At 37.6% G+C, this 26,701-nt stretch overlaps 1 protein-coding gene across 4 annotated transcripts in view; it reads right to left on the bottom strand.

The window, feature by feature from the left end:
• The window catches only part of CDK13 (cyclin dependent kinase 13), a 130,712-nt gene that overhangs the window by 79,659 nt on the left and 24,352 nt on the right, over positions 1-26,701 (bottom strand). For all 4 annotated transcript variants that reach the window (XM_018046992.1, XM_018046994.1, XM_018046993.1 and 1 more), the window contains exons 2-5: positions 9,576-10,235; positions 4,113-4,283; positions 2,585-2,724; positions 611-781 (exon numbers count right to left, since the gene is read on the bottom strand). In XM_018046992.1, coding sequence (XP_017902481.1) covers positions 611-781; positions 2,585-2,724; positions 4,113-4,283; positions 9,576-10,235 — 1,142 coding nt within the window. The remainder of the gene's footprint in view (positions 1-610; positions 782-2,584; positions 2,725-4,112; positions 4,284-9,575; positions 10,236-26,701) is intronic.

The raw sequence follows: 26,701 nt of genomic DNA, 5'->3' as shown, positions 1-26,701 counted from the left end.
AAGAAGATGTGGTACATACCACTCAGACATAGAAAAGAATGAAAGAATGCCGCTTATAGCAACATGGATGGACCTAGAGATGATCATACTAAGTGAAGTCATACAAAGACAAATATCACATGGTATCATTTACATGTGGAATCTAAAACGTGACAGTGAACTTACCTATAAAACAAAACAGACTCACAGACATAGAAAATAGACTTGTGGTTGCCAAGAAGGAGGGGAGATAGGGGACAGAAAGACTGGGAATTTGGGACTATCAGATGCAAACTATTATAAATACAATGGATAAATAACAAGGTCCTACTATATATCACAAGGAACTATAGTCAATATTCTGTTTATCATCACATGAAATTCACATCAGAATATAGAAAAGAATGTATATAAATGTAAAACTGAATCACTTTGCTATACAGCACAAGTTATTACAACATTGTAAATCAACTATAATTCAATACAATACATTTTTAGAAAAAAATTTAATATGTTTGATTTAAGGCAATAGCTTTACTGTACCTAATAAATACTTATATAATCAATACCAAAATATATGTTAGCAACATCATGAATATACAGAGCTGATTATATAAATATGCACACATACCTTTATCCTTCTTAAAGTCCAAAGCATCTTCTTTATCAGTCACTATTTCCTTCATATTGATAATACTCTGGTGGGTAAGCTGCCGGAGAATTTTAATTTCTCGAATTGCTGTAATAGGAAACCCTTCCTTTTCATTATCCAGGCGCACTTTTTTTAAGGCTACCATTTCTCCTATTAGAAAAGTAAATAAAATCAGGTTACCAACTAACAAAACCAAACATTTTAAACTTTTATTTTTTCTTTTTGGCTGCACCAGGCAGTGCATGGGAATCTTAGTTCCCCAACCAAGGATCACAGCTATGCCCTTGCAGAGGAAGCTTGGAGTCTTAACCACTGGACCACCAGGGAATCCCCCCAATTTTTAATTCATAATTTCAGTTCCTACCTCTTGAAATTACAACCCACAAAATATATTCTGGTTTCCAATATACCAAATTATAAATTTATGGTTCAAAAAGTCTCTGGTTAAATAAATTATGGGGTATTTATCAAACTACGGAATACTATATAACTGTTAAAAAGGATACAGTAGGTCCAAATGTATTATTATTTTATGATAAGATGCATAAATGAAAAAAGCAAGATAATGAGGGTTGATACATTACACTGTCAATTTTTTTAATGAAGAGGAAACATTAAATACACACCTAATGTGCTTATACATGTATAAAATCTCTCTAAACAGATGCAAAAACTCTGGAAGATATGCTCATATATATTAACTTGTCCAAAGATGCACAGTTATCTAGTAGTGAAACTGGAATTCAAAATCTGGTTTAGCTGTCTCCAAACTATGTGCTCTTCCCTCAACACTAAATGATTTCATAATTTAAATACAACTGAGTTTTGTAACAGATAAAGTATTGAAGTGTTAGTCACTCAGTCATGTCCAACTCTTTGCAACCACATAGACTGTAGCCCGCCAGGCTCCTCTGTCCATGGGATTCTCCAGACAAGAATGTCAGAGTGGGCAGCCATTTCTTTTGCCAGGGGATCTTCCCAATAGGGACTGAATCCCAGGTCTCCCGCTTGCAAGTGGATTCTTTACTATCTGAGCTACCAAAGCAGCAAGGTATGTGTACTGAAACACACACATAGAAATCCTATTTTAAGAGAAAATTCACTATAATAAGTTTGTTCATTTCACTTCTTTTGTAAGAAAAAAGAATTCAGTACTTATAATTTTTCCAAAGGAAGGACATTTTTACTTTTAATCATTAAAACTTAGTTGATTCTTTTTAACAGAACTCTAAAATAAAGTATGAGTCCCTGCTTTATAATTCAACTTCTTTTGATAATGCAGAATCATCTTTATAAACATTACTTTATTGCTGCATGCTATAACTGACTTCAAAGTTTCTATGCATAAGGTAGTCTCCCTTATATTAAGTGGCCTCGAACATCTATACTATTTTATGTATTGGTTTATATCAACAAAGAACTATAAATAAAAATTAAATATTGGCTCTAAGCACTAAATATATGATCTCTAACATAATTACTTTTTCCTCTGCTCCAAGGCTTTTTAAAACTTTCTCTCAGGTGACTCATAATTTGAAAGAGTACACTGCTAAATCTGGCCTCCAAACAAAGGATAATTTCTACAGAAAAAAAACTTGGGAAGGGGGGCACAAAATATAGGTATCACATAAGTCTTAATAGAACAAAATTAAGGTCAAGGTACTTTCCACCTGATTACTAACAACATAAAAAAATCTAAATCCCCCCCATATTACACAACATAAATACTAAAAAAAAAAAAAAATTTTAACATATATATGTATATGCCTTGTTACCTGAACTCATATCTTAATGATAGTCTATATATAAAATGAAACCAAAAACAAGATGAAACAAGAGCATGATAAATTCAAGTTTAACTTTTTCCTGAAACTTCAAGTTATACATTAGAAGAGAAACATCAATTAAGTACATTCCATAGACCCAAAGATCCAAAATACTTGGCATTCTTACCAGTGTCTTTATCCCTGGCCTTGTAAACTTGTCCATAGGTACCTTCTCCAATAATTCCGATGATATCAAATTTATCCACGCAGCGTTTTCCCCAGTCAATATCTTTCTCTTTGATTTCACCATAGCGAGGCCCACATATTCTATCAAATATAGTTCTGAAGTTTTTATATACAATCAAGTAAACTGAATAAACTATTTAATACTCAGTATCCACCCTCCACCCAATCTTAAATCTTTTATTTCCCCTCACTCTTGTATATTTGTGATCATCTAAGACAAGGAACACTGTGAGTTGGAACTATAAATCATCATGAAAGTCAAGTTATTATTTCTGCATACTGACTTTCCTTCTGTAGACTAACAGAATAGGAGAAGTAAAGCGTTTATGAAAGACTTTCAGAAATACAATGCAATTTTTCAGTGAGTGGACCAAAGCAACACCAGTCCAAAGAGTCAAAGCTCTCTACGCAGCCACCAGAGTGTTTTCTTTTTCATTATCGACATCAAATCTATACGTATTTGCTTTCAAAAGTCAAAAGTTTAAAAATACGAAAATTACCAAAGATCTAACTATAAAGCATATTAACATATAAAGCATATTGAGACTTATGGCTCAATAAAACTATCTTAAAAACAGAAGCACAAGAAAGACTTTCAGTCAAGAGAATATAGAAATATTAATATAATCATCCCTTAGGAATCCACACTTTTTAAAAAGTGTGCATTATATATACAACAAAAAGTTGACACTCATCAAGAAGATATGTAACTCTGTAGTATTTTAATATGCTGGCAGGTAATAGAATTTAAGTAATTAAGCTACAATACTCAAAGAGAGACTATTTTAAAAGTTTTCTAGCTTTCTACTCTACACTAGAAAATCACTTCATATTCTTATACTAGACACTACCTGAAACAGCAATTCTAAAATCAGATCTAACTCAAAAGCTTACTCACACTTTTCTTTGCTTAAGTTAAAAAAAAAAGGAATCGTTCTCTTCTCCTTAACTGATGAACAGGTTTCAAGGGAAAGAGTTATCTCTAGGCACTTACTTGAAGCTAATTTAGGATACAGATTTCAAACCTTCTTCCATTCCACCTCTTGCAAAATGAAGAATGCATTAGTTATGAGAGCAAATGGAGCTAAAAGGAAAGATAAACATAGCAGCTTGCCCATTTCTAATTTTGTTTGGGCTCACGAGAATGCTGACTTCCACCTTGCCCAATTTCAATATTTCTGTCATTTAAATATGTTAATTATAGAAGTTTTCTTCAACACATATAATATCCCAAGAAATCAATACATTACAAACTGAGAAAAAATTGTGGTTTTATTAGTCACTTTGAGTAAGTACTCAGGCAATTATGAAAAAATTTCCAAAGCTCCAATGAAATTTATTCATATACTTAAGCTGAAAAAAATAAATACACTTTTTTAAAATCTTAATTTTATATTTTATGATTTTTTTTCTGATGATACAGAATCATCTCTGGCCAATTTAAGAGCAGGTAGAAAGCAAGCACATACTTAGGCCTCCTTTTATTATGTAACTGTGTTGCTGTTTTCTTTTCCTCTGGACTCTTTGAGAGATCATCTCCTCCTGGTAGCTCAGGGGGCAGTGGTAAATCAGCAAGCAGACATCGCAGTTTCTTTTCTACTTCTTTTTTAACCGCTTTCACTGAAATATTTCCTCGCAAGCTAAAAAGGAATCACAAATAAACACATAACTTATTTCACTGAGAAATAAAAATACATTTATGCAATATGCAATGGCAAAAGACTAGTTTACTTTCCAGCCATATTCAACTGCAAAATACAAAATTTGAGAGTAAAAATGATATAGAATTAGATTTAAAAAAAAAACAATGGAAAGCTAAGAAAAATATGAAATTCAGTTACTAATAATATGTAAGTATTGGTTCAATATTAACATTTGTTAATTGTAACAAATGTACCATACTAATACTGTTAGACGTTAATAATGAGACCCAATTCAAGGTATACGGTAACCCTCTGTAATATCACTGTAAATTTTTGTAAATACTAAAACTGTTCTTAAAAAATGTTTATTTTCAAATGATACAGAATTACTATATAAACTATAAATTAAAACTTAAAGTCAAGTAGTCATGCTTTACAGGAAAATTCATTAGTTTTAAAGCATTTGGTTTGATTCTGGTAGAGAGACAAAAAGCCATTTTGTTGTAAGAAATAAACCACATGCTATTATGTATCTTGCCTATTTAAATAACCACAGGGAACTAATTTAGGGCTTCCCAGGTAGGTCAGTAGAAAAGAATCCACCTGCCAATGTAGAAGATGCAAGAGACCTAGGTTCGATCCATGGGTCAGGAAGATCCCCTGGAATAGTAAATGGCAACCCACTCCAGTATTCCTGCCTGGAAAATTCCATACACAAAGGAACCTGGAGGGCTACAGTCCATAGGGTAGCAAGGGTCAGACAGGCCTGAGCACGTACACAAAGAACTGATTTAGCTTCATCCCTTTTCCGAATAAATTTTTCTTGAATTGGACAATGATTCTTTTTTTTTTTTTTTTTTTTAGTTTTTTAAAGATTCTAGTTTATCAGAATTACAGTTGAAAATTAAGCTCAGTTTTATACTTTTTATGAATATATTCAGGGCTCTGATTTTTTTAAGTATATGTTAACCTGGTAATTATTTTAAACCTCCCAGACATTACAAAGGTAACACACTGAAAGAGAATCTTACAATGGTAATAAAATTTGGACTTCACATACTTTCATTTTTTAATATATAATTTTATTTCTTTGTTTTTGGCTGTGCTGGGTCTTTGCTGCTACATGCAGTTTTCTCTACTTGCGGCAAGCAGTCCACAGGCTCCTCATTACAGTGGCTTCTACTGCAGAGCAGACTCTACGTTGCCCAGGCTCAGTAGCTGCAGCCGCCAGGCTCTAGAGCAAGGCTCCCTGGTTGCGGCGCAGGCTTAGCTGCTCTGTAGCATGCAGGATTTTCCCTATCAGCGACTGAACACTGTCTCCTGCGCTGGCAGGTGGATTCTTTACCACTGAGCCAGTAGAAAAGCCTTACTTCATATACTTTCATAACAGTTATGAGTCCCAGAATTTAACAAATTTAGTGAAACTACACTGCTGTAGTCAGAAATTACTACTGATGTTAACAATGTCATTTTACTTAATTATCACTTCTACTTACATTGAAAATTAATATTATTATACAATAAATATATGGATCTTTTAATACCATCTGATAAAAACTATCAATAAAATTATGACTTTTCTTGACAACCCCGGGTTACTTACTACAAAGTAACCTCTAATAGGGAAAACAAGCTCAAAAGGGACATGCATTGCAGTTTTATTTCTATAGTAATGGTATCATGCAACCTACTTCTCAATTTTAATGTCCCACCATTTAACAAATATTCACTGTATATGTCCATGTGCTAGATGTTACATAAAACACTATAGTTTAACAAGAGAAAAAAATTCACAAAAACATTAAGATTCAGTTCTTCTCAGAAAAAAGCTTTCAGTCTTTTTTGGAAGACGTCAGTAAACACCAGGATACAGTACTAAACACACTGATTTCCAGAGTACTATGGTACTAAAGGGTAGCCAACTCAAGACTGAAAGACAGTAAAAGCTTTTTTCTAGAAAAGGTACCACTTGAACTGTCTGAAAATAAATCTATTTAAAATAATTTATTTAGAGAACTGTAGTCTCTAACTCGTAATTAGACTTTAGTCAAAAATTTGCTTGTACAAAAACAATTCAACATGGGGGCGCAGCGTAGAAGTCTTACTCTACTTACAATTTAGCATGTAAAAGACTGCCTATACTCAAATACATCATTATATGAACTATTAAATTCAGCAAGGCTCTAAGACTTAAGAGAAATGAAATATTACTTCCCAAGAATAACACTATATAATTTAAAATATATTCGCACTGAATACTTGCAATAACCAAATAGGATATGAATGATTTTTTTTTGTTTCCATATACTACAGTAACAAAGAACAATAAAATGCCTTAACAAGAAATGTGTAAGATCAAGAGAAGAAAATTAAAACATGATTGATAAACATAAAACTAGATAAGAATGAAAGAAAAGAAAAGATGTTTTCATATGGGAAGTTCCAATTCTGTACAGCTGTCAGTCTCCAAATTAATCACTGCATTTAATCAAGTCCCAAACAAAAAATCAAGCAAGAGAAATCAAATGATTTAAAATTTATCTAAGAAAAAAGGAAAAAATGCCAACAGTGGACCCAAATTCATTCACAGCAGCACTGAAGTTGAGGCTGAAGGGTTGGGTTGTTCACTAAGCAGTCATTTACTCCATCCCTTCACTTTTACATTACCTGCCTGCGTCTAATTTTTATATATGGCACCAGAAGTCAGTGAGATAGAGGATTCAATAAATGATGTTAGCAACAACTGATCTATTAGTCCACAAGGTGGTAGACGAGAGTGTACAATCAGACCATGTCTTTCTCCCACATATAATAAACACAAACAAATTTCTATAAGATGTGAATCAGCCTTTGAAAACTTTTTAAACCTGTAAGTTTTAAAGGAAAAATGACAGATCCAAATACATTCAAAATGGAGAACATTCACACAGCCAAAACAAGTTAAGTCTCAAAGACAAGCAACACACTCTGAAAGGCAGAGATCAAGATCCTAACATAAGGGGTACCTATAAATCAATTAAAAAATAATAATAATCTTAAGGAAAAGTCAGCATAAGACCTGAACAAGCAATTCACTGGAAAAAATAGCCAAATGTTCAGAAAGATGCTATATCTCAATAATCAGAAAAAGGCAAAATTAATCACATATTTTAAAGATTTTCAATATTTCAATATTGGCAATATTTAGTAACACTGAAGCAATTTTATATATTTGGCTACATAAATTGACACACAATCCTACTAAGACACAATTTGGCAGTTTCTATCAAATTTTTAAATGTGGAGCTTTGACCACATAACTATCCTACATAAATTGCTCATGTGTACATAAAATATTAATGTATAAGGAGTGTCTAATAGCAAAAAATTTTTAATCTAAATATCCATTAATCAACAGGAGAATAATTAATAAGTGGATGCATCCACTTCCATGTGAAGGAATACTGAATCTATCTCTACCAACATGGAAAGATCTCTAATACATTAAATTTCAAAACAAGAGAGGAAGAATATTATAAATGGTATGATCCTCATTTTTTAAAAAAAGATGATTAGATATAAACGTATAGTTAACAGTCTATCTTATGATTTTCAGAGAGAAATAGATTCCAAGGCTGGGAGAGAAGCAAAGTTCAAAGTGAGCCTAAAAGATTATTTGGATGGGAAGCAAGAATTCACTCCAAAATAAAAGAGGTCATATCAAAAGGACAAAGGAGTTGGCTTAAAGGAGCTCCCACTGGCCAAATTACAGACAATCAAATTTGGAACATCAAAAAGAAGAGTGGCTGTAACTGGTGTTAAATCAATCTTTGGCCACATATGTCAGTAGTAGTACTCAAGAGTCTTAAAAAAGTTCTATATCCTTGAAACATACAAAAACATTCAAAGCAAAACAGAGAAGAGACACAATAAAAAAAGAAGACAGCAAAGGTGAGTCAAAAAAATTTTTAATGACCAAGTATGGAATGTGCCACCATCTTATTAAAAACAGATGCACAAAGAAAACCCTTAATAAGCAGTCACCACCTGGGCACATATCCTGAATTCTTACCAGTAAAATTTACCCCTACAGCACATATGAAGAGTAAAGTAGAGAATAACTAGTCTCACTAGTCCAGAATCACTAGATTCTTGGCAACAGGCAACAGGCTTCTTCTCTTAGTGATGAAGAGACTCAGTTCTGGACTCATGCCTCTCTGTGCTGACAACCTATTCCAGGACTCTTCAAAACTATAAATCATTACTGCTATTGTCCCTTCAGTGTTCCTAACAAAAACAGTCAAACCTGCAAATATCACAATTAGAATAGTATAACTAGGTAACACCTGATTAAATTGGATGGGGTCCCTTCAGCAACATTTCTGATTGTACTAAAAATACAAAGGAAAAAGATGCTTCAGAGGGCATGAAATTATAATTTATTTTTGTTTAAATTACAAAATTTTCATAAAGCTAGCCAAAGTGAGTGCTTGAAAGACCTGCCCACATGGCATTTTTATCAACTTGTTTTCAAATTCCCTAAAGATGCCAGCTAGAAAAACTGCCCATATAGTTGTTTTTTAACAAAAAGGGGAGTAAGAGTTATAATTTCTTCATAAAAATAAAAACGGTCAAGTCAATAGGCAAATCACACACAGCATAAAATTTCCATCCGAGCACAATTTGAGAAACATTCTTAGAACTGTGCTTACATTTAGTCATTCTTAGCTTCATCCTCTTTAAAATGTTTCAAAATAAAGTACTAGCTATACCCCAACAGCAGAAATTTATAAATAATTTAAAGGAAAGCGTTAACACATTATGACATTTCTGAAACATGTAATTAATCTCTAGTTGCAAAAAATTGAGTCAATAAAAAACTAAAAAACGATGTATTCATAAAGGGACCTAAAGTGATAAATTTATAAGGTCAGTGAAAACATTAGAAATAAGCAAGATAATATGATATTATCACCCAGGACAGATTCTATTATAAAATGCTCTATCTCTGATAACATCAAATACTCAGCCAAAGAAAATACTGACATTTCTCATTTCCAAACTCAAACTGAAACATACATTATATGCCATGACAATGGCAATTTTTACCAGGAATTCTCAGCATAAGCTATAATTTTTTCATCCTACACGCAATGTGCTTCATTTTAAGTTGTATACCATAAAGAAAATTAATTCACTTACTAAACAGTGTTTCATAAAAGTTTTTTGGGGGAGGGGTCAAATAATCTGTCATTTTAAACTGAGATTTCCTTTTCTTTACCCAGTCACAACAAACTTTTTTGCACTTACCTATCGGCATCTTTATCTTCAGGCAGCATGGGAGGCAGAGGCAAGGGTGGTAAGGTAGAGGTCACTAAAGCCACATGTTGCTCCTTCTCCTTGGCTCCTATGCTTGGTGTAAGTGGTTTCGTTTTCTCTTTAAGAGATACTGGTTCCTCCTTTGTAGCAGCAGATTTACTCTCCTTTCCAACTACAACTGCTTTCTTGGTGGCTTTATCTACAATCAAATTATTATCCACTTTTGTTACCTGAAGAGGTGGCTTTGCTTTTGCCTTGTCAGTTTTTAACATCCCACCGCCTGAGGGAGAAGGTGCGTGCTCAGTTTTAAGCTTCTTCACGTCCTTCACATGGTTGGTTTGTGATGCACTGGCACCAGTTTCTGTGTTCCCCTTGGTAGGTGTAGAAGTGTTGGCAGCTTTGGCAGCTTTGGCAGCAGCCTCAGCAGCCTTAGCTGCTTCTGCAGCCTTAGCTGCCTCTGCAGCTCGTGCTGCCTCTGCAGCTCGTGCTTTTTTATTCTTGTTCAATTCAGCTGCCAGGCTACTCTTCAGAGTTAGTGTGCTAGGAGAAATGCTAGAATGACGACTTCTGGATCTAGACAATCTATGCCTGCTACGAGATCTTGAATGCCTAGATGAATACGGGCTTCTGCTTCGCGATTTGGCAGACCGTCTGGTGGAAAATAATTAAGATTTAGTCAGTAATTCAGAAAAGTTCAATTTGCAATGTACAAAACTGCTAACTTGAGCCTGTAAATTAAATAGAAAGTATTTAATTTCAAAATCACAATATAGTTTTTGTGAGAGAATTTTTAAAAAAACAAACAGCGCTTTTAAGTGAAGTATCATCTAGTGGCTATACATTTCCTGAAAACAGTGAATGCTTGATTCTGGTCTGGCCTACTAACGCTCAAAGGTAAAGCTGGATGAAAGCACATCTCTGTGAGAAGAAATACAGTAAGAATTAGAAGAAAAAAATTCGAAAATACAATCACTGCTGTCTCAAGAAAATAGAAGCAGTCACTAAAGATACATCACTGGTAGATGTGGGAGAGTGAAGTCTGACCAGTTTTTTACCAGGGAGATAATTTCTGCATCTCAAAAGCACTTCATCTGTAAGTTCAGAAGCAAGCACTGCTCTGTCTACACCAAGAATGAAAAGAGTGAAACCTCTCATTTGGCAGCAAGTAAAAGAAGTCTAAATCCTGGGAACTACTGAACAATGACTGTTCACTTCTCAAAAATCACTGAAGTACAGAGAAAGTCGCTCAGTCGTGTCTGACTCTGCGACACCATGGACTATACACTCCATGGAATTCTCCAGGCCAAAATACTGGAGTGGGTAGCCTTTCCCTTCTCCAGGGGTTCTTCCCAACCCAGGGATCAAACCCAGGTCTTCCACATTGCAGGCGGATTCTTTACCAACTGAACCACAGGGAAGCCCAAGAAATTGGAGTGAGTAGCATATCCCTTCTCCAGCAGATCTTCCCAACCCAGGAATCAAACAGAGGGTCTCCTGCATTGCCGGTGGATTCTTTACAACTGAGCTAACAGGGAAGCCCCCAAAATCACTGGGAAACACAAATACTAACATATATTGAAAAGTATGGTGGCAATCAAAGTTCTTATGAAACAAATGCAGCACAGCACCAAGAGAAACAAAGCTGAGCTTTTCAAATTCACACCTTATCAAAACTTCTAAAAAATACAAGACCAACGCACTATTGGAGTATTTTGATATGGCTACTTAATGACCACATCAACCCCAGTAAAGTATCTGCAGTTTAGAGATAAGAAACTGAATCTAAAAGATTACCTTAAGTCAGCCCCTCTCTGATTAGTAGTTGTCCTGGTCATTATCTTACTGCCACTACCCCATCCCTCCAATATCCTTCTGCCCCACTCTGTGCCAAAAGGAAGCAGACCTGAACAGCATCTGCTCAATTCCACGACTGTCCATCACTGGCAGAGAAAGGCTGGATTCATTCTTTCCAACTCCCTCCTTCCTACTGGTCATATTTTGTGACAGACACTGTGTCCCTTTTACACCCATGGCTCCTGTCAGGTACTCCTCCACAGTTCTCACTAGGCTCTAATGACACTATGCTTTCCTTGCCCTTTCAAGCTTCCCTCTGTAACCACTGAAAACACATCCTTTGTCAGTTTTCTTACTCCATCCCTATCCCTGTACTCCTCCTGAACCATCTGAGCTGGATTCTGTCCTCTTTTAGAACCTAACTGCATGCCAGGTCTTAAAACCAGACCTTTTGATTCTGAAGTAGGTAAAGTCACATTCAACACATTAACACACTACTATTGAAGCTCAACATTCAGAAAACTAAGATCATGGCATCCGGTCCCATCACTTCATGGGAAATAGATGGGGAAACAGTGGCTGACTTTATTTGGGGGGGGGGGGGGGGGCGGGCTCTAAAATCACTGCAGATGGTGACTGAAGCCATGAAATTAAAAGACAGTTACTCCTCAAAAGGAAAGTTATGACCAACCTAGACAAAATATTCAAAAGCAGAGACATTACTTTGCCAACAAAGGTCCATCTAGTTCAAGGCTATGGTTTTTCCAGTGGTCATGTATGGATGTGAGAGTTGGACTGTGAAGAAAGCTGAGCATCAGAGAATTGATGCTTTTGAACTGTGGTGTTGGAGAATACTCTTGAAAGTGCCTTGGACTGCAAGGAGATCCAACCAGTCCATCCTAAAGGAGATCAGTCCTGGGTGTTTATTGCAAAGGCTGATGTTGAAGCTGAAACTCCAATACTATAGCCAACTGATGCAAAGAACTGACTCATTTGAAAAGACCCTGATGCTGGGAAAGATTGAGGGCAGGAGGAGAAGCAGACGACAGATGAGATGGTTGGATGGCATCACCAACTCAATGGACGGGGGTTTGGGTGGACTCTGGGAGTTGGTGATGGACAGGGAGGCCTGGCGTGCTGTGGTTCATTGGGTCGCAAAGAATCGGGACACAAATGAGCGACTGAACTGAACTGATGGGAGACAGTTCTTACTGAAAACTAAATATTGGGATTCAGTTTAAAAAAAAAAAAAAAGCAAAGAAACTCCTAAGCATCTATAATTAAAATGGGAAGAGAAAAGGAAGAACTGAAAATTTTTGTTTATAACTGGCCTTCATGTATTACATAATATATATTACACAATACATTTTACAATTCTAGTATGAAGACAAATAATGGTTAGATTTAGGATAAACTCAAATAAAAATTTAACTTCTCCCTCATTCTTTCAGAAACATTTCAAAACGTACAGAGGGCCAATTAGTGTTCAGTGCTGAGCTAGTGTTTCAAATTCTATACTTTACATAAAGTATTTATGTAACATTATTTCAGGTAAAAGGGAATATTGGTTTAGAAAACACTTTAACACTTGGTTATGGTTATATACTCATATACAGCGATCATTAAAATCATCAATGAGCTTATAACTATTTATGGAAATGAGGGAAATGTTTGGTTAAATATAAAGTAATAAGCTGATTATAAACTATCTTGGATAACTTTAATGTAGGAGCCAAAAGTGTCATATTATGAAACATGCAGCCACACTTTTAATTTCCTATGCCTTCAGAATCTTGGACCTCAAAGAAAGTCTGCTATGCCATATTTCTATGCCCTGATCAGATACTAAGCAGCAGTATTTCATTCCAATCCCAAAGAAAGGCAATGCCATAGAATGCTCAAACTACCACACAATTGCACTCATCTCACACACTAGTAAAGTAATGCTCGAAATTCTCCAAGCCAGGCTTCAGCAATACATGAACGGTGAACTTCCAGATGTTCAAGCCGGTTTTAGAAAAGGCAGAGGAATCAAGAGATCAAATTGCCAACATCTACTGGATCATCGAAAAAACAAGAGAGTTCCAGAAAAACATCTATTTCTGCTTTATTGACTATGCCAAAGCCTTTGACTGTGTACATCACAATAAATTGTGGAAAATCCTGAAAGAGATGGGAATACCAGACCACCGGACCTGCCTCTTGAGAAACAGGTCAGGAAGCAACAGTTAGAACTAGAAATGGGACAACAGACTGGCTCCAAATAGGAAAAGGAGTTCGTCAAGGCTGTATATTGTCACCCTGCTTATTTAACTTCTATGCAGAGCACATCATGAGAAATGCTGGCCTGGAAGAAACACAAGCTGGAATCAAGATTGCCAGGAGAAATACCAATAACCTCAGATATGCAGATGACACCACCCTTATGGCAGAAAGTGAAGAGGAACTCAAAAGCCTCTTGATGAAAGTGAAAGAGGCGAGTGAAAAAGTTGGCTTAAAGCTCAACATTCAAAAAACTAAGATCATGGCATCTGGTTCCATCACTTCATGGCAAATAGACGGGTGAACACTGGAAACAGTGTCAGACTTTATATTTTTGGGTTCCCAAGTCACTGCAGATGGTGATTGCAGCCATGAAATTAAAAGACGCTTACTCCTTGGAAGAAAAGTTATGACCAATCTAGATAGCATATTCAAAAGCAGAGACAAAAAAAAAAGCAGAGACATTACTTTGCCAACAAAGGTCTGTCTAGTCTAGGCTATGGTTTTTCCAGTGGTCATGTATGGATGTGAGAGTTGGACTGTAAAGAAACCTGAGCGCCGAAGAATTGATGTTTTTGAACTGTGGTGTTGGAGAAGACTCTTGAGAGTGCCTTGGACTGCAAGGAGATCCAACCAGTCCATCCTAAAAGAGATCAGTCCTGGGTGTTCATTGGAAGGACTGATGCTGAAGCTGAAACTCCAATACTTTGGCCACCTCATGGGAAGAGTTGACTCATTGGAAAAGACTCTGATGCTGGGAGGGATTGGGGGCAGGAGGAGAAGGTGACGACAGAGGATGAGATGGCTGGATGGCATCACCGACTCGATGGACGTGAGTCTGAGTGAACTCTGGGAGTTGGTGATGGACAGGGAGGCCTGGCATGCTGCAATTCATGGGGTCGCAAAGAGTCGGACACGACTGAGTGACTGAACTGAACTGAAACTTTATTTAAGAAAACAAAGATAAAATTCCAACACAAGTAACTCCTCTAGCATATTGATTATTCTCTTCTGCAAAGAATCTGTATAACGAAATTATCGGAAAGACAGAAAATGTTTGATTTCTAAAAATCGTATTTCAGAAAAGACGTTTTTACGGTATTGGTTCTCTGTACCAAATGAAATTCTTCTAGACACGCTCTCCCTTCTTATCCAATTCTATTTCACTTCAAAGTTTTCTTAATTTCTCAAATTTTCTATCCTAGTAAACTTATATCCTCTAAGATGTTTCATATTTGGTAATAAATTTCAATTACGTATTTACTGTTTATGTGCATGCATGCTAAGTCTCTTCAGTTGTGTCTGACCTTTTGCAATCCCATGGACTGTAGCCCACCAGGCACTTCTGTCCATGGGATTCTCCAGACAAGAATACTGGTTGGGTTGCCATGCCCTCCTCGGGGGATTTTCCCGACCCAGGGGTGGAACCTTCATCTCCTGCACTGCAGGCAGATTCTTTATCGCTGAACCACCGAGGGAAATCCTTACTGTTTATAACAACACATTTGGGGAATCTAAAACTAAATAAAAACACAAAAGTCAAGTTTAGGTCTCTTTTTTACTGATGATCTAATATTCCAGTCAAACAAAGTCATGAGGCTAAGAGAGAAGTGGCTCGATATAAAGTGGATCGAACTAGAGAAGACGATATAATGACTTATATCATGTTACAAAAAGAACTTAAATGGATGACAGACAGCAAGTCCATGTTTTACAAATATGATTTTTCTTTTTAAAAATGGTTTTTCTAATTTTTTTGCACTGTAAAATTTACAGTGAACACACATAGCTGTTTCTTGTTTGCTTTTAATGTTTTATAAGAGCTTACAGAATCTCTTTAGGTTTTCCAAATTTATACAACACAAAGCAGAGCTAGGATCAAAAAAAAAAAGAAAACCAACTGGTTAGTGCTCACTGTTAATTAAATTAGTGTTTCTTAAACAGCATGGTGTACTGTTCACTTCACTATGTCACCCAATCTTTCCAAGACGCTAGGTCTTCTGAAATTCTACGTAATTAGCAAGGAGTGATTCTTAAAACTTTTACTGTAATGATATTCAGTCCCTCATTACATAAAATCATACAGAACAGTTGTATCCAAAAGAAATTTCTGGGATGGTGGAAATGGTCTATACATTTGATATCTATTAGAGCAGTAACTATTCACAATATTGAAAGTGCAAGTCACTCAGTTGTGTCCGATTCTTTGTGACCCCATGGAATAGTCCATGGAATTCTCCAAGCCAGAATACTGGAGTGGGTAGCTGTTCCCTTCTCCAGGGGATCTTCCCAACGCAGGTATCAAACCCAGGTCTCCCACATTGCAGGGGGATTCTTTACCACCTGGCTGAGCCACCAGGGAAGCCCAACAATACTGGAGTGGGTAGCCCACCCCTTCTCCAGCGGCTCTTCCTGACCCAGGAATTGAACCGGCATCTCCTGAATTACAGGCGGATTCTTTACCAGCTGAGCTACCAGGGAAGAACCCATTCACAATATTATTTTGGCCTAATTTTATATGCTAGTAGCTTATTTTACATGCTAGTAGCTATGTCCATTCAAAAACATGTTGCTAAGCCCCCTAAAAAGGTATGAAATGCTTCCCATGCAAGAATGGTTCAACATATATGTGAATTAATAAATGTGATACATCACATTAATAAAATAAAGGATAAAAATCATGTGTTTGATAGACTTCAACATCCCTTTATTATAAAAATTAAACATTATGGTTACTGGGTGAAAGGGAGGAGGGACAGATAAACTGGAAGGCTGGGATTCACACATACATGCTATTATATATAAAAGACATAACAAATAAGGACTGTATAGCACAGAAAACTCTACTTAATCTTCTACAATGACCTACACGGGCAAAGAATCAAAAAAGAGTAGACATACATATATGTATAACTAACTGATTTTGTTGTACAGCAGAGAGTAACACAGCAGTGTAAATCAACTATACTCCAATAAAAACTTTTAAAAATAAAATAAAAACTAAACAGACTGGACACAGAGGGACATACCTCAACACAATAAAGGCCATATATGACAGACCCACAGATAACATTATACTCAACAGTGAAAAGCTGGAAAACTTTTCCTCAAGATCAGGAACAAAATAAAGATACCCATTCTTACCACTTTCAACCAACATAGTATTCGAAGTCCTAGTCCAAGCAACTGGGCAAGAAAAAGAAATAAAAGGCATCAAAATAAGAAAGGAAAAAGTAAAACTGTCTTGTTTGCAGACGACGTGATCTTAAATAGACAGAAAAAGCTTTAAAGACCCCACCAAAAACCTGTCAGAATATTAAGTTCAGGAAAGTTGCAGGATCCTATCATGGCTCACTGCCTTGTTGTGGCGAAGGGGCTTGAATGAAGCTATGAGCCATGCCATGCAGGGAAGCTGGGTCACAGTGAGAGATCTAACAAAACTTGATCCACTGTAGAAGGGAATGGCAAACCACTCCAGTATTCTTGCCATGAGAACTCCATGAACAGTATAAAAAGGCAGAAAGATACGACCCCAAAAGATGAACCATGCCCCCCACCCAGCGTGGAAGATGTCCAATAGGCTACTGGGGAAGAGTGGAGGACAATTACCAATTGCTCCAGAAAGAATGAAGCGGCTGGGTGAAAGCAGAAATGATCCTCAGCTGTAAATGTGTCTGGTGGTGAAAGTAAAATCCGATGCTGTAAACAACAATACTGCATAGGAACCTTGAAGGTTAGGTCCATGAATCAAGATAAATTGGACGTGGTTAAGCAAGAAATGGCAAGAATAAACATCAACATACCATCACCAATTCAATGGAGATGAACTTAGGCAAACTCCAGGAAATAGTGAGGAATAGGGAGCCCTAACGTGCTGCAGTCCATGGGGTCACAAAGAGTTGGACACGACTTAGTGACTGAACAACAACAAAGTTGCAGGATACAAAGTCAGTATAAAAAAAAAATCAGTTGTCCTTCTATACGCTAACAATGAACTATTAGAAAGACTAAGTAAGAAAACAATCCCTTTTAAATAACATCAAAAAGAATGAACCAATCAGGAACAAATTTAACCAAGGAGATGAAAGAAATTGCAAAAGAAATAAATGGAAACATCTGTGCTCATGGAGTGGAAGAATTATTAAATCATCCATACTCCTCAAAGTAGTCTACAAATTCAATGCAACCCCCATTAAAATTCCAATGGCATTTTATACAAAAATTGGGAAAAAATATTAAAATTCATATGGAACCACAAAAAACCCTGAATGGCACAAACACTCTTGAAAAAGAAGAACAGAGTTGGAGGCATCAACTTTCTGATTTCAAACTATATTACAAAGTTACAGTAATCAAAATAGCTGATTACTGTATTGGTAATTGTATTGACATAAAAACAGAGATTCAGACTAACAGCACAAAATGGAGGGTCTAGAAATAAACCCTTGCATACATATGGCCAATTAATTTTCTACAAAGGAGTCAAGAATACAGAAAGAAGAAAGAATGATCTCTTCAATAAATGGTGTGGGAAAACTAGATGACCATACACAAAAAAATAAAACTGGACCTTTATTTTATACCACATACAAAAATCAACTCAAAATGGATAGAGACTTGAAGATAAGATTTGAAACCATAAAATTCCTAGAAGAAAAATAGGGGGTAAACTCCTTGATATTGGTCTTGGCAATGGTTTATCAAAAGCAAAAACAAACACGTGGGACTACATCAAAATTATGCATAGCATAACTTATGTATAACAAACTTGCTATGCATAACAAAAGTTATACATAGCAAAGGAAACCACCAACAAAACAAAAAGTCAACCTATATAGCATGGGAAAAAGTGTTCTTGATAAGGGGCTTATATGCAAAATACATAAGGAACTCATACAACTCAGAGCAAAAAAATCAAATAACCCAATTAAAAAGTGGGCAAAACGGACTTCCTGGCAGTCCACTGGCTAAGTCTCCATGGTTCCATAGCAGGGAGTGCAGACTTGATCCCTGGTCAGGGAACTAAGATCCCACATGCCACTCTGCGCAGCCAAATAATTAAATTTTTTAAAGCATTTATTTAAAAGAATGTGGGCAAAGGACTTGAAGAGATTTTGAAACACATCCAAATGGCGAACAGGTATCTGAAAAGGAGCTGCTTAATATCACTAATCATCAGGAAAACACAATTCAAAACCACAATGAGAAAGCATCACATATCTGCTTGAATGTCTATAATAGGAAAGGTGAGAAACACTGAATGCTGGTGAGAATGTAGAGAAAATGGAACCTCAGTATACTGATGGTAGGAATGCAAACTGATACAACCACCACAAAAATCATATGAAGCACATCTAGAAGTCAAAACTACAACTACCAGCAATCCACTTCTGTATATATTCAAAGGAAATGAAATCACTACCTCAAAAGAGGTATCTGTACAGACATACCCATAGCACCACAAAAAGCAAATTTACAATAAAGCAAGTCACACAAATGTTTTGGTTTCCCAGCACATATAAAAGCTATGTTATACTATACTGTTGTCTATTAAGTATTCAGTAGCATTATTTCTAAAATAAATACATACCTCAATTTTAAAAATTACTGTTGTTGGTACCTCAACATAATAAAGGCCATATACAACAAACCCAAGCAAACATTCTTCTCAATGGTGAAAAACTAAAAGCATTCCCTCTAAGATGAGGAATAACACAAGGGTGGCCACTCTCTCCACTATTATTCAACAGTTTTGGAAGTCCTACCCAAGCAATTAGAGAATAAAAAGAAATAAAAGGCATCCAGATTGGAAAAGAAGTAAAACTCTGTCTGCAGATAACATGATACTATACATAGAAAGCCCTAAAGATACCACCAGAAAATTACTAAGAGCTAATCAATGAATTTAGTAAAGGTACAGGACACAAAACTAATACACACAAATCCCTTGCATTGCTATATGCTAACAACGAAAAAGCAAAAAGAGAAATTAGGGAAACAATCCCATTCACTACTGCAAACAAAAAGGATAAAATACCTAGGAATAAACCTATGTAAGCAGACAAAAGACCTGTAAGCAAAAAACTGTAAGACACTGATGATAAAAGAAATCAAAGATGACAAAAACAAATGGAGGGATATACCATGTTCTTGAATTGGAAGAATCAACATTGTGAAAATGACTATACTACCCAAAGCAATCTACAAATTCAATGCAATCCCTATAAAATTTCCAATGGCATTTCGACAGAACTAGAACAAAAAAAACTTTACAATTTGTATGGAAACACAAACCTGAATAGCCAAAGCAATTTTGACAAAGAAAAACAGAGCTGGAAGAACCAACCATCCTGACTTCATACTATACTACAAAGCTACAGTCATCAAGACAGTATGATACTGGCACAGAAACAGAAATACAGATCAATGTAACAAGAAAGAAAGCCCAGAGATAAACCAACACATCTATGGGCACCTTATCCTTGACAAAGCAGGTAAGAATATACAATGGAGAAAAAAACAATGGAGCTCTTCAGTAAGTGGTGCTGGGAAAACTGGACAGCTATGTGTAAAAACATGAAATCACAACACTTCCTAACATCATACACAAAAATAAATTCAAAATGGATTAAAGACCTAAATGTAAGGCCAGAAACTATAAAACTCGTAGAGCAAAACATATGCAGAACACTCTTTGACATAAATCACAGAAAGATCCTCTGACCCACCTTCTATAGTAATGGAAACAGAAACAGAAACAAACAAATAAGGCCTAACTAAACTTAAGAGCTTTTTGCACAGAAAAGGAAACTAAACACGATGAAAAGACAACTCTCAGAATGGGAGAAAAAACTGCAAATGAAACAATTAACAAAGGATTAATCTCCAAATTATGCATGTGACTCATGCAACTCAATATCAGAAAAACAAACAACCCAATGAGGAAACAGGGAGAAGACCTCAACGGACATTTCTCCAAAGACAACATGGAGGTGGCCAATAAACACATGAAAACATCCTCAACACTGCTAATTATTAGAGAAATGTAAATCAAAACCACAATGAGGAGTCACCTTACATGGGTCTGAATGGCCATCATCAAAAAATCTACAAACAATATATGCTGGAGAGGATGTGGAGAAAAGGGAACCCTCCTGAACTGCTGGTGGAAAAGTAAAATGATACAGCCACTATGGAGAAGAGCATGGAGATTTCTTAAGAAACTAAGAATGAAACTACTATGTGACCCAGCAATCCCACTACTGGGCACGTACCCTGAAAAAAAACACAATTCAAAAAGACACATGTACCCCCAATGTTTACTGCAGCACTACTTACAAGAGTCAGGACATGGAAGCAACCTAGATGTCCAATGACTGATGAATGGACAAAGAAGTTGTGGTACATATCTACAATGGAATATTACTGGGCCATGAAAAGGAACAATTCCGAGACAGTTGAACTGAGGTGGATGAACCTAAAGCCTGTTGTACAGGGTGAAGTTAGTCTTAACTGATACATATGGAATCTGGAAAAATGGTACTGATGAACCTATCTGAAGGGTAGGAATAGAGACACAGACACAGAAAACAGACTTGTGGACACAGCAGGAGAAGGAGAGAGTGAGATGAACTGAGAGAAAAGCAATGAAGCACTGACATGCATGCACAGCCATGCGTGAAACACACAGCTAGTAGGAAGCTGCTGTGTAACACAGGGAGCTCAGTCCAGTGCTCCGTGATGACCTAGAGGGCTGGGATGGGGGCAGAGGTGAAGGGTCAAGAGGGAAGAGAGAGCAATTAGCCTCCAATTAAAATAAATAAGATTTTCAAAAAGAATATGCTGCTGGGAAAACAGCACCAATAGACTTACTCAATACAGGGGTGCCACAAACTTTCATTTCAGTTTGTGTACAAAAAAAAAAAAAAAAACACAAAGAGCCTACAAAGCACAATAAAACAAAATACTGCTATATGCCCAGGTTCACTGCAGTACTATTCATAGCAGCCAAGATACCTAAGTGTTCATGAGCAAATGAACAGATAAAGAAAATGGGGGCATGTGTTTAATATGATGTAGCCTTAAAAAAAAAAGACAGAAATTCTGCCGTTTGTGACAACACTGATGAATCTTGAGGGTGTTATGCTACGTGAAGTCAGAGAAGGACAAATACTGCATGATATCACTTATCGCAGTCGGACACGACTTAGCGACTAAACAACAGCAAAAAAATCAAAAAGAAAAGGTAAATGTGCGAAGTCATGAATGTGTGGAAAGACTCTCACTATGTGTACATATATCAAAACCATCACTGTTGATACCTTGAATATAATTTTATGTTTACTTGTCAATTATACCTCAATAAACCAGGGGGAGAACACTTCCCAAAATGAAGAAAAGCACTATATAAACATAATGTGGCACTAATTTTTAAAAAATCAGTCTCTCTCACTCACCCCTTTGGCCACTCAGTCAAAACTCTAAACTCTAAATATTCCTATAAAATTTACCATGCATTTTATTATAACAGTGCTATTAACTTTAATAGTACCATTAAATAGTACTATAAAATAGCAGCTGCTTAAATTTATCTCGTTTCAAAACTAACCCATAACTAACCCATACTTACATGCAAAATGAACACCTTTCTATAAAATCTGCTCTGTCATTCTCTATTTTTGATTTCACCACACTCCTCCACCCACTTACCCAGCTTAAAAACCTTCCCAGTTTTCTGTTGCCCATTTCACATGCCATTAGTTGCCTGATTTTATGATTCTAACTCAACATTCCCACACATCCATAATTCCCTGCATATTGCCTACTGCTGCTGTAACAAATTAATCCACAAATCTAGTGGCTTAAACAACACAAATGATTTATCTTACAGTTTCCGGAAGTCCAAAATGTCTCACTGGGCTAAAATCAACATGGCACCAGGGTTTTGTTCTGAGAGAGTCATTTCCTAGGCAGGTTGATAAGAAGTCTAGGGGTCCCCAAGGAGAGAGGGGTCTGGAATTCTCAAGGAGGAAGAAAGGACAAACTTTTTTCCTTCTCTACATTCCTTAGGATTATATAACAACAATGTATTATGCCTGAGGACAGTCCGGATTAAACCTTCTGGCTAATTCTGTAAATTATGGGAGTAGACCTGCTCTTTACAAGGATTATATAACAACAATGTATTCTACCTGAGGACAGTCTCTGGATTAAACCTTCTGGCTAATTCTGTTATCTTAAAATGCAAATTATGGGAGTAGGTCTGGTGAGGTCTTTACAACCTCCAGACATTCTTTTGATTTACTGGAGAGTATATAACTTCGTTGCTAACACTAACAAGCGGGCACTCTTTCTGCCCCCTTCTGATGCCTATGTCAGAAGCTTTCTCTATCTCCTTTATACTTTAATAAAACTTTATTACACAAAAGCTCTGAGCGATCAAGCCTTGTCTGTGGCCCCGGGTTGAATTCTCCGGGGGCCAAGAATCCCGGCATCGTGATTCAACAACAACCTTTCATCTTGGGGGCTCGTCCGGGATCCTTCAGGACAAGGTAAGGATGCTTGGAGCTCTAGTTCTTTGTTCTCTTAGCGAACACATTTTCTGCTGTGCTTTACTAACTCTACGGTGTGCTTGTGTGAATGAATGACATGCCCAGTGTGAAGCAAATAAGGAGCCTGGCTCTGCGGTTCCACGGTGATCTCATACGGCTTATGGCAGAAACCTGTTGGGGGTTTCTACCAACCTGCCAAGGCCAAGAGGCACCCAATGTCTCTTTTGGGAACCGACCAGAAACAGGCAAAGCGTGTGGACCGAACTCTCCTTTCTCGGTCAAACCTTTCGGTCTCTTTGACCATTTCATAACTCCTTGGGAATTAGAAGTACTAACCTAATTTATCGGATCATAGACTTTCAAGGGACTTGTGATCTATACTGTTACTGTGTACTGTGGCAAACTTGGATTGGTAGTCAAGAAAGAACCTAGCCTCGCTAGGAATCCAAAGTTTGGAAGCTAGGTGGAGCTTTAGCCCCAAGAACATCTCGGAGGTTAAAGGTTACTCAGATTGGGACTGCAATGGGTTTTTCCTTTGGTAACGCTGGCTCTTAGTGGACCAGAGGAGGCTCTCATACTGGTGTGGTGATGCTTGAAAAGAACATCCCAGCTTTATGTTCGTATTGGTCTTATTGTGGTCAGGAATATACTCAGGGTCATGCACAGGCACTCAGGTGACGAATGTTTCCCCCAGCGGTCTTAGCTTGGGAGGCATTCCGGAAGGTTACTCTGATTGCACCCCAGGTGGCATCAGAGGCAAGCAAGGTTAAAGGTGAAGAGCTGGACATCAGATAGAGATGCTATCAGGTCTACCCCTGGTACATCCCCACCCCATCTTGGTGGTAGAACCGGGAGGGTCAAGACGGCGCCTGCATTGGTAAGGGACAGACTAAGTCCGACCAGGAAGGAAAAGCTTTTGGTGTAAAGTCTGTCTACACCCCCATCTAGAGCAGGGAGGGACGCCTCCGGTAGGAAAATGGCCCTAGTCGCTATTTTTCTCTCTTACAGATGGGAGCTAACAACTCCAGCCTCACTCCTTTGAACTGTATCCTGAAAAACTGGGATAGATTTGATCCTCAGGGCTTAAAGAAGACACACCTGGTCTTCCTATGTGATACTGCATGGCCACGGTTATCCATTGGAGGATGGCGAACGGTGGCCGGTTGGAGGGTCTCTTAAGTATAATACTGTTTTACAGTTAGACCGGTTCTGTAAGGAACAAGGGAAATGGGTAGAAGTAGCATATGTGTTGCCCTTTTTCTCTCTGAGAAATATGCCAGACTTAAGTCCTAAGGGTATAGATTTGGGCGTGAAACCTTCAACTTCCTCCTGTCCTCCTACTTTGCCCCTGTACCCGGGGCTCCAAGCTGAGCTAACTGAAAGCCAGAATACACCCCTCAAGACAGCTGCTTTGGTCTCAGTGGAAACCCAAACTGAGATTCAAACTGCTTTGGTCTCAGTGGAAATCCAAACTGAGATTCAAACCGCTTTGGTCTCAATGGAAACCCAAACTGAGATTCAAAGTGCCCATGTGGAGGTCCAAACAACCCCCGTCTCAGCACAACCTCAGACTACTCTGGTTTCAGTAGAAACTCAGACCATCGAAGTAAGAGATGAGATGGAGGACAGGAGACAAAGAGAAAAAAAAAAACCATGTTTCTCCAGTCTATCCCTGGGATCATATGTGCAGAGCAGCCAGAGAGACTGAGGAACAGCCACACAAGCTGTTGCCTCTTCATGAAACACCCACCAGGAGAAATAATCAGTCTATGAGAGTTAATAAGCCTTTTTCTTATCAAGAAATACAAAGAATCAAGGAGGATCTGGGAGACTATTTAGAGGACCCAGAAAAATATATTAGAGCTTTTAAAGGTGTTACTCTGCTTTATGACCTTACTTGGAAGGATGTGATGTGTATCTTGGGACAAATGCTGACTCCTGACTCAAAGACTCAAGTTTTGGGAAAAGCGGTTGCTTATGGAGATGAATGGCTTGGTAATCAATCAGTAGGGAAGAGGGAGGACAAGATAGCGGCCCTCCCCACTGGGAATCAGGTGGTCCCAACTATAGAACCAGACTGGGACTACAACTCAGCTAAAGGAAGATGGGATCAGAGTCATTTTGTAAGATGTATTCTTGAAGGACTCAGGCGGGCGTGTTCTAAGCCTTTAAACTATAGCAAATTGGCAGACATAGAACAGGAGGAGAAGGAAGCTCCTGGTAAATTCCTAGGTAGACTAAGAGAAGCTCTTCACAGATTGACTGAGATTGATCCCAAAAGTGAAGAAGAAGAAGGAAAAGTGATCTTAAAAGATAGTTTTATCACTCAGTCGGCTCCAGATATCCGCCATAAGCTACAAAAACAGGCATATGGACCAAATCAGTCTTTAGATACTCTGTTACAACTGGCTCAGATGGTCTATTACAGTAGGGAATATGAGGAAAAGAAAGAAAGGCAAAGAAAGACAAAGGAAAAGGAGGAAGCCTTCGCAATGGCTATGAAAAACGCTCTTATGCAGCCGGAGAAAAATGCCCAGAGGGACCCAGGTGAAAAGGGATGGGCTTGCTATTACAGTGGAAAGGAGGGGCACCTCAAGCAGGATTGCCCTCAGGCATCTAAGCCGCCCCCAGCTCCGTGTCCTGTCTGCAAAGGACCACACTGGAAGAGAGACTGCCCTCAGAGGCATAGGTCTCCAGGGTCAGACTCTCAAGACAATCAGGACTGAAGGTGCCCGCAGGTCCCCACACAAGCTCCCATCCTAATTACACCTGAGGAACCCCGGGTATTAATAATTGTGGGGGGCCAATCCGTCGATTTCCTTTTAGATACTGGGGCAACTTACTCTGTGCTTACTGAAGCCCCTGGCCCACTTTCTTCCCAATCAGCTTCCGTAACGGGACTGTCTGGACGAGCCAAAAGGTATTATTTCAGTTATTCTTTATCTTGCAACTGGGATTCTGTGCTATTTTCACACGAGTTTCTGATTGTGCCAGAATCTCCCTCACCCCTTTTGGGGAGGGATATACTGAGCAAGGTCCATGCCTCTGTTTTTATGAATATGGAGCCCTCCCTTTCTCTTCCTCTAGTCGAACGAAATGTAAATCCTAGAGTATGGGCTGATGGAAAATCTGTGGGTCGAGCACAAAATGCTATTCCTGTAGTTGTCAAGCTCAAAGACCCACACTTATTTCCACATAAGCAGTATCCTCTGAAACCTGAGGTTAAGGAAGGGTTAAAACTCATCATTGAAAATTTAAAGGAACAGGGACTATTAATTCCCTGTAACAGTCCTTGCAACACTCCTATTTTGGGTATAAAGAAATCAAATGGTAAATGGAGACTAGTTCAAGATTTACGTATAATAAATGAGGCTGTAGTTCCTTTACACCCCGTGGTGCCTAATCCTTATACTCTATTGTCTGAAATTCCTGAATGAGCCAAATATTTCTCAGTAATCGATTTAAAAGATGCCTTCTATTCAGTGCCTTTGGTGGAGGAAAGTCAATTTA

Source organism: Capra hircus, chromosome 4, assembly GCF_001704415.2.
Source record: "Capra hircus breed San Clemente chromosome 4, ASM170441v1, whole genome shotgun sequence".
NCBI classification, from domain to species: Eukaryota; Metazoa; Chordata; class Mammalia; order Artiodactyla; family Bovidae; genus Capra; species Capra hircus.
Note: the sequence above shows the minus strand (reverse complement) of the source record. Positions and strands in the feature narration are given on the sequence as shown.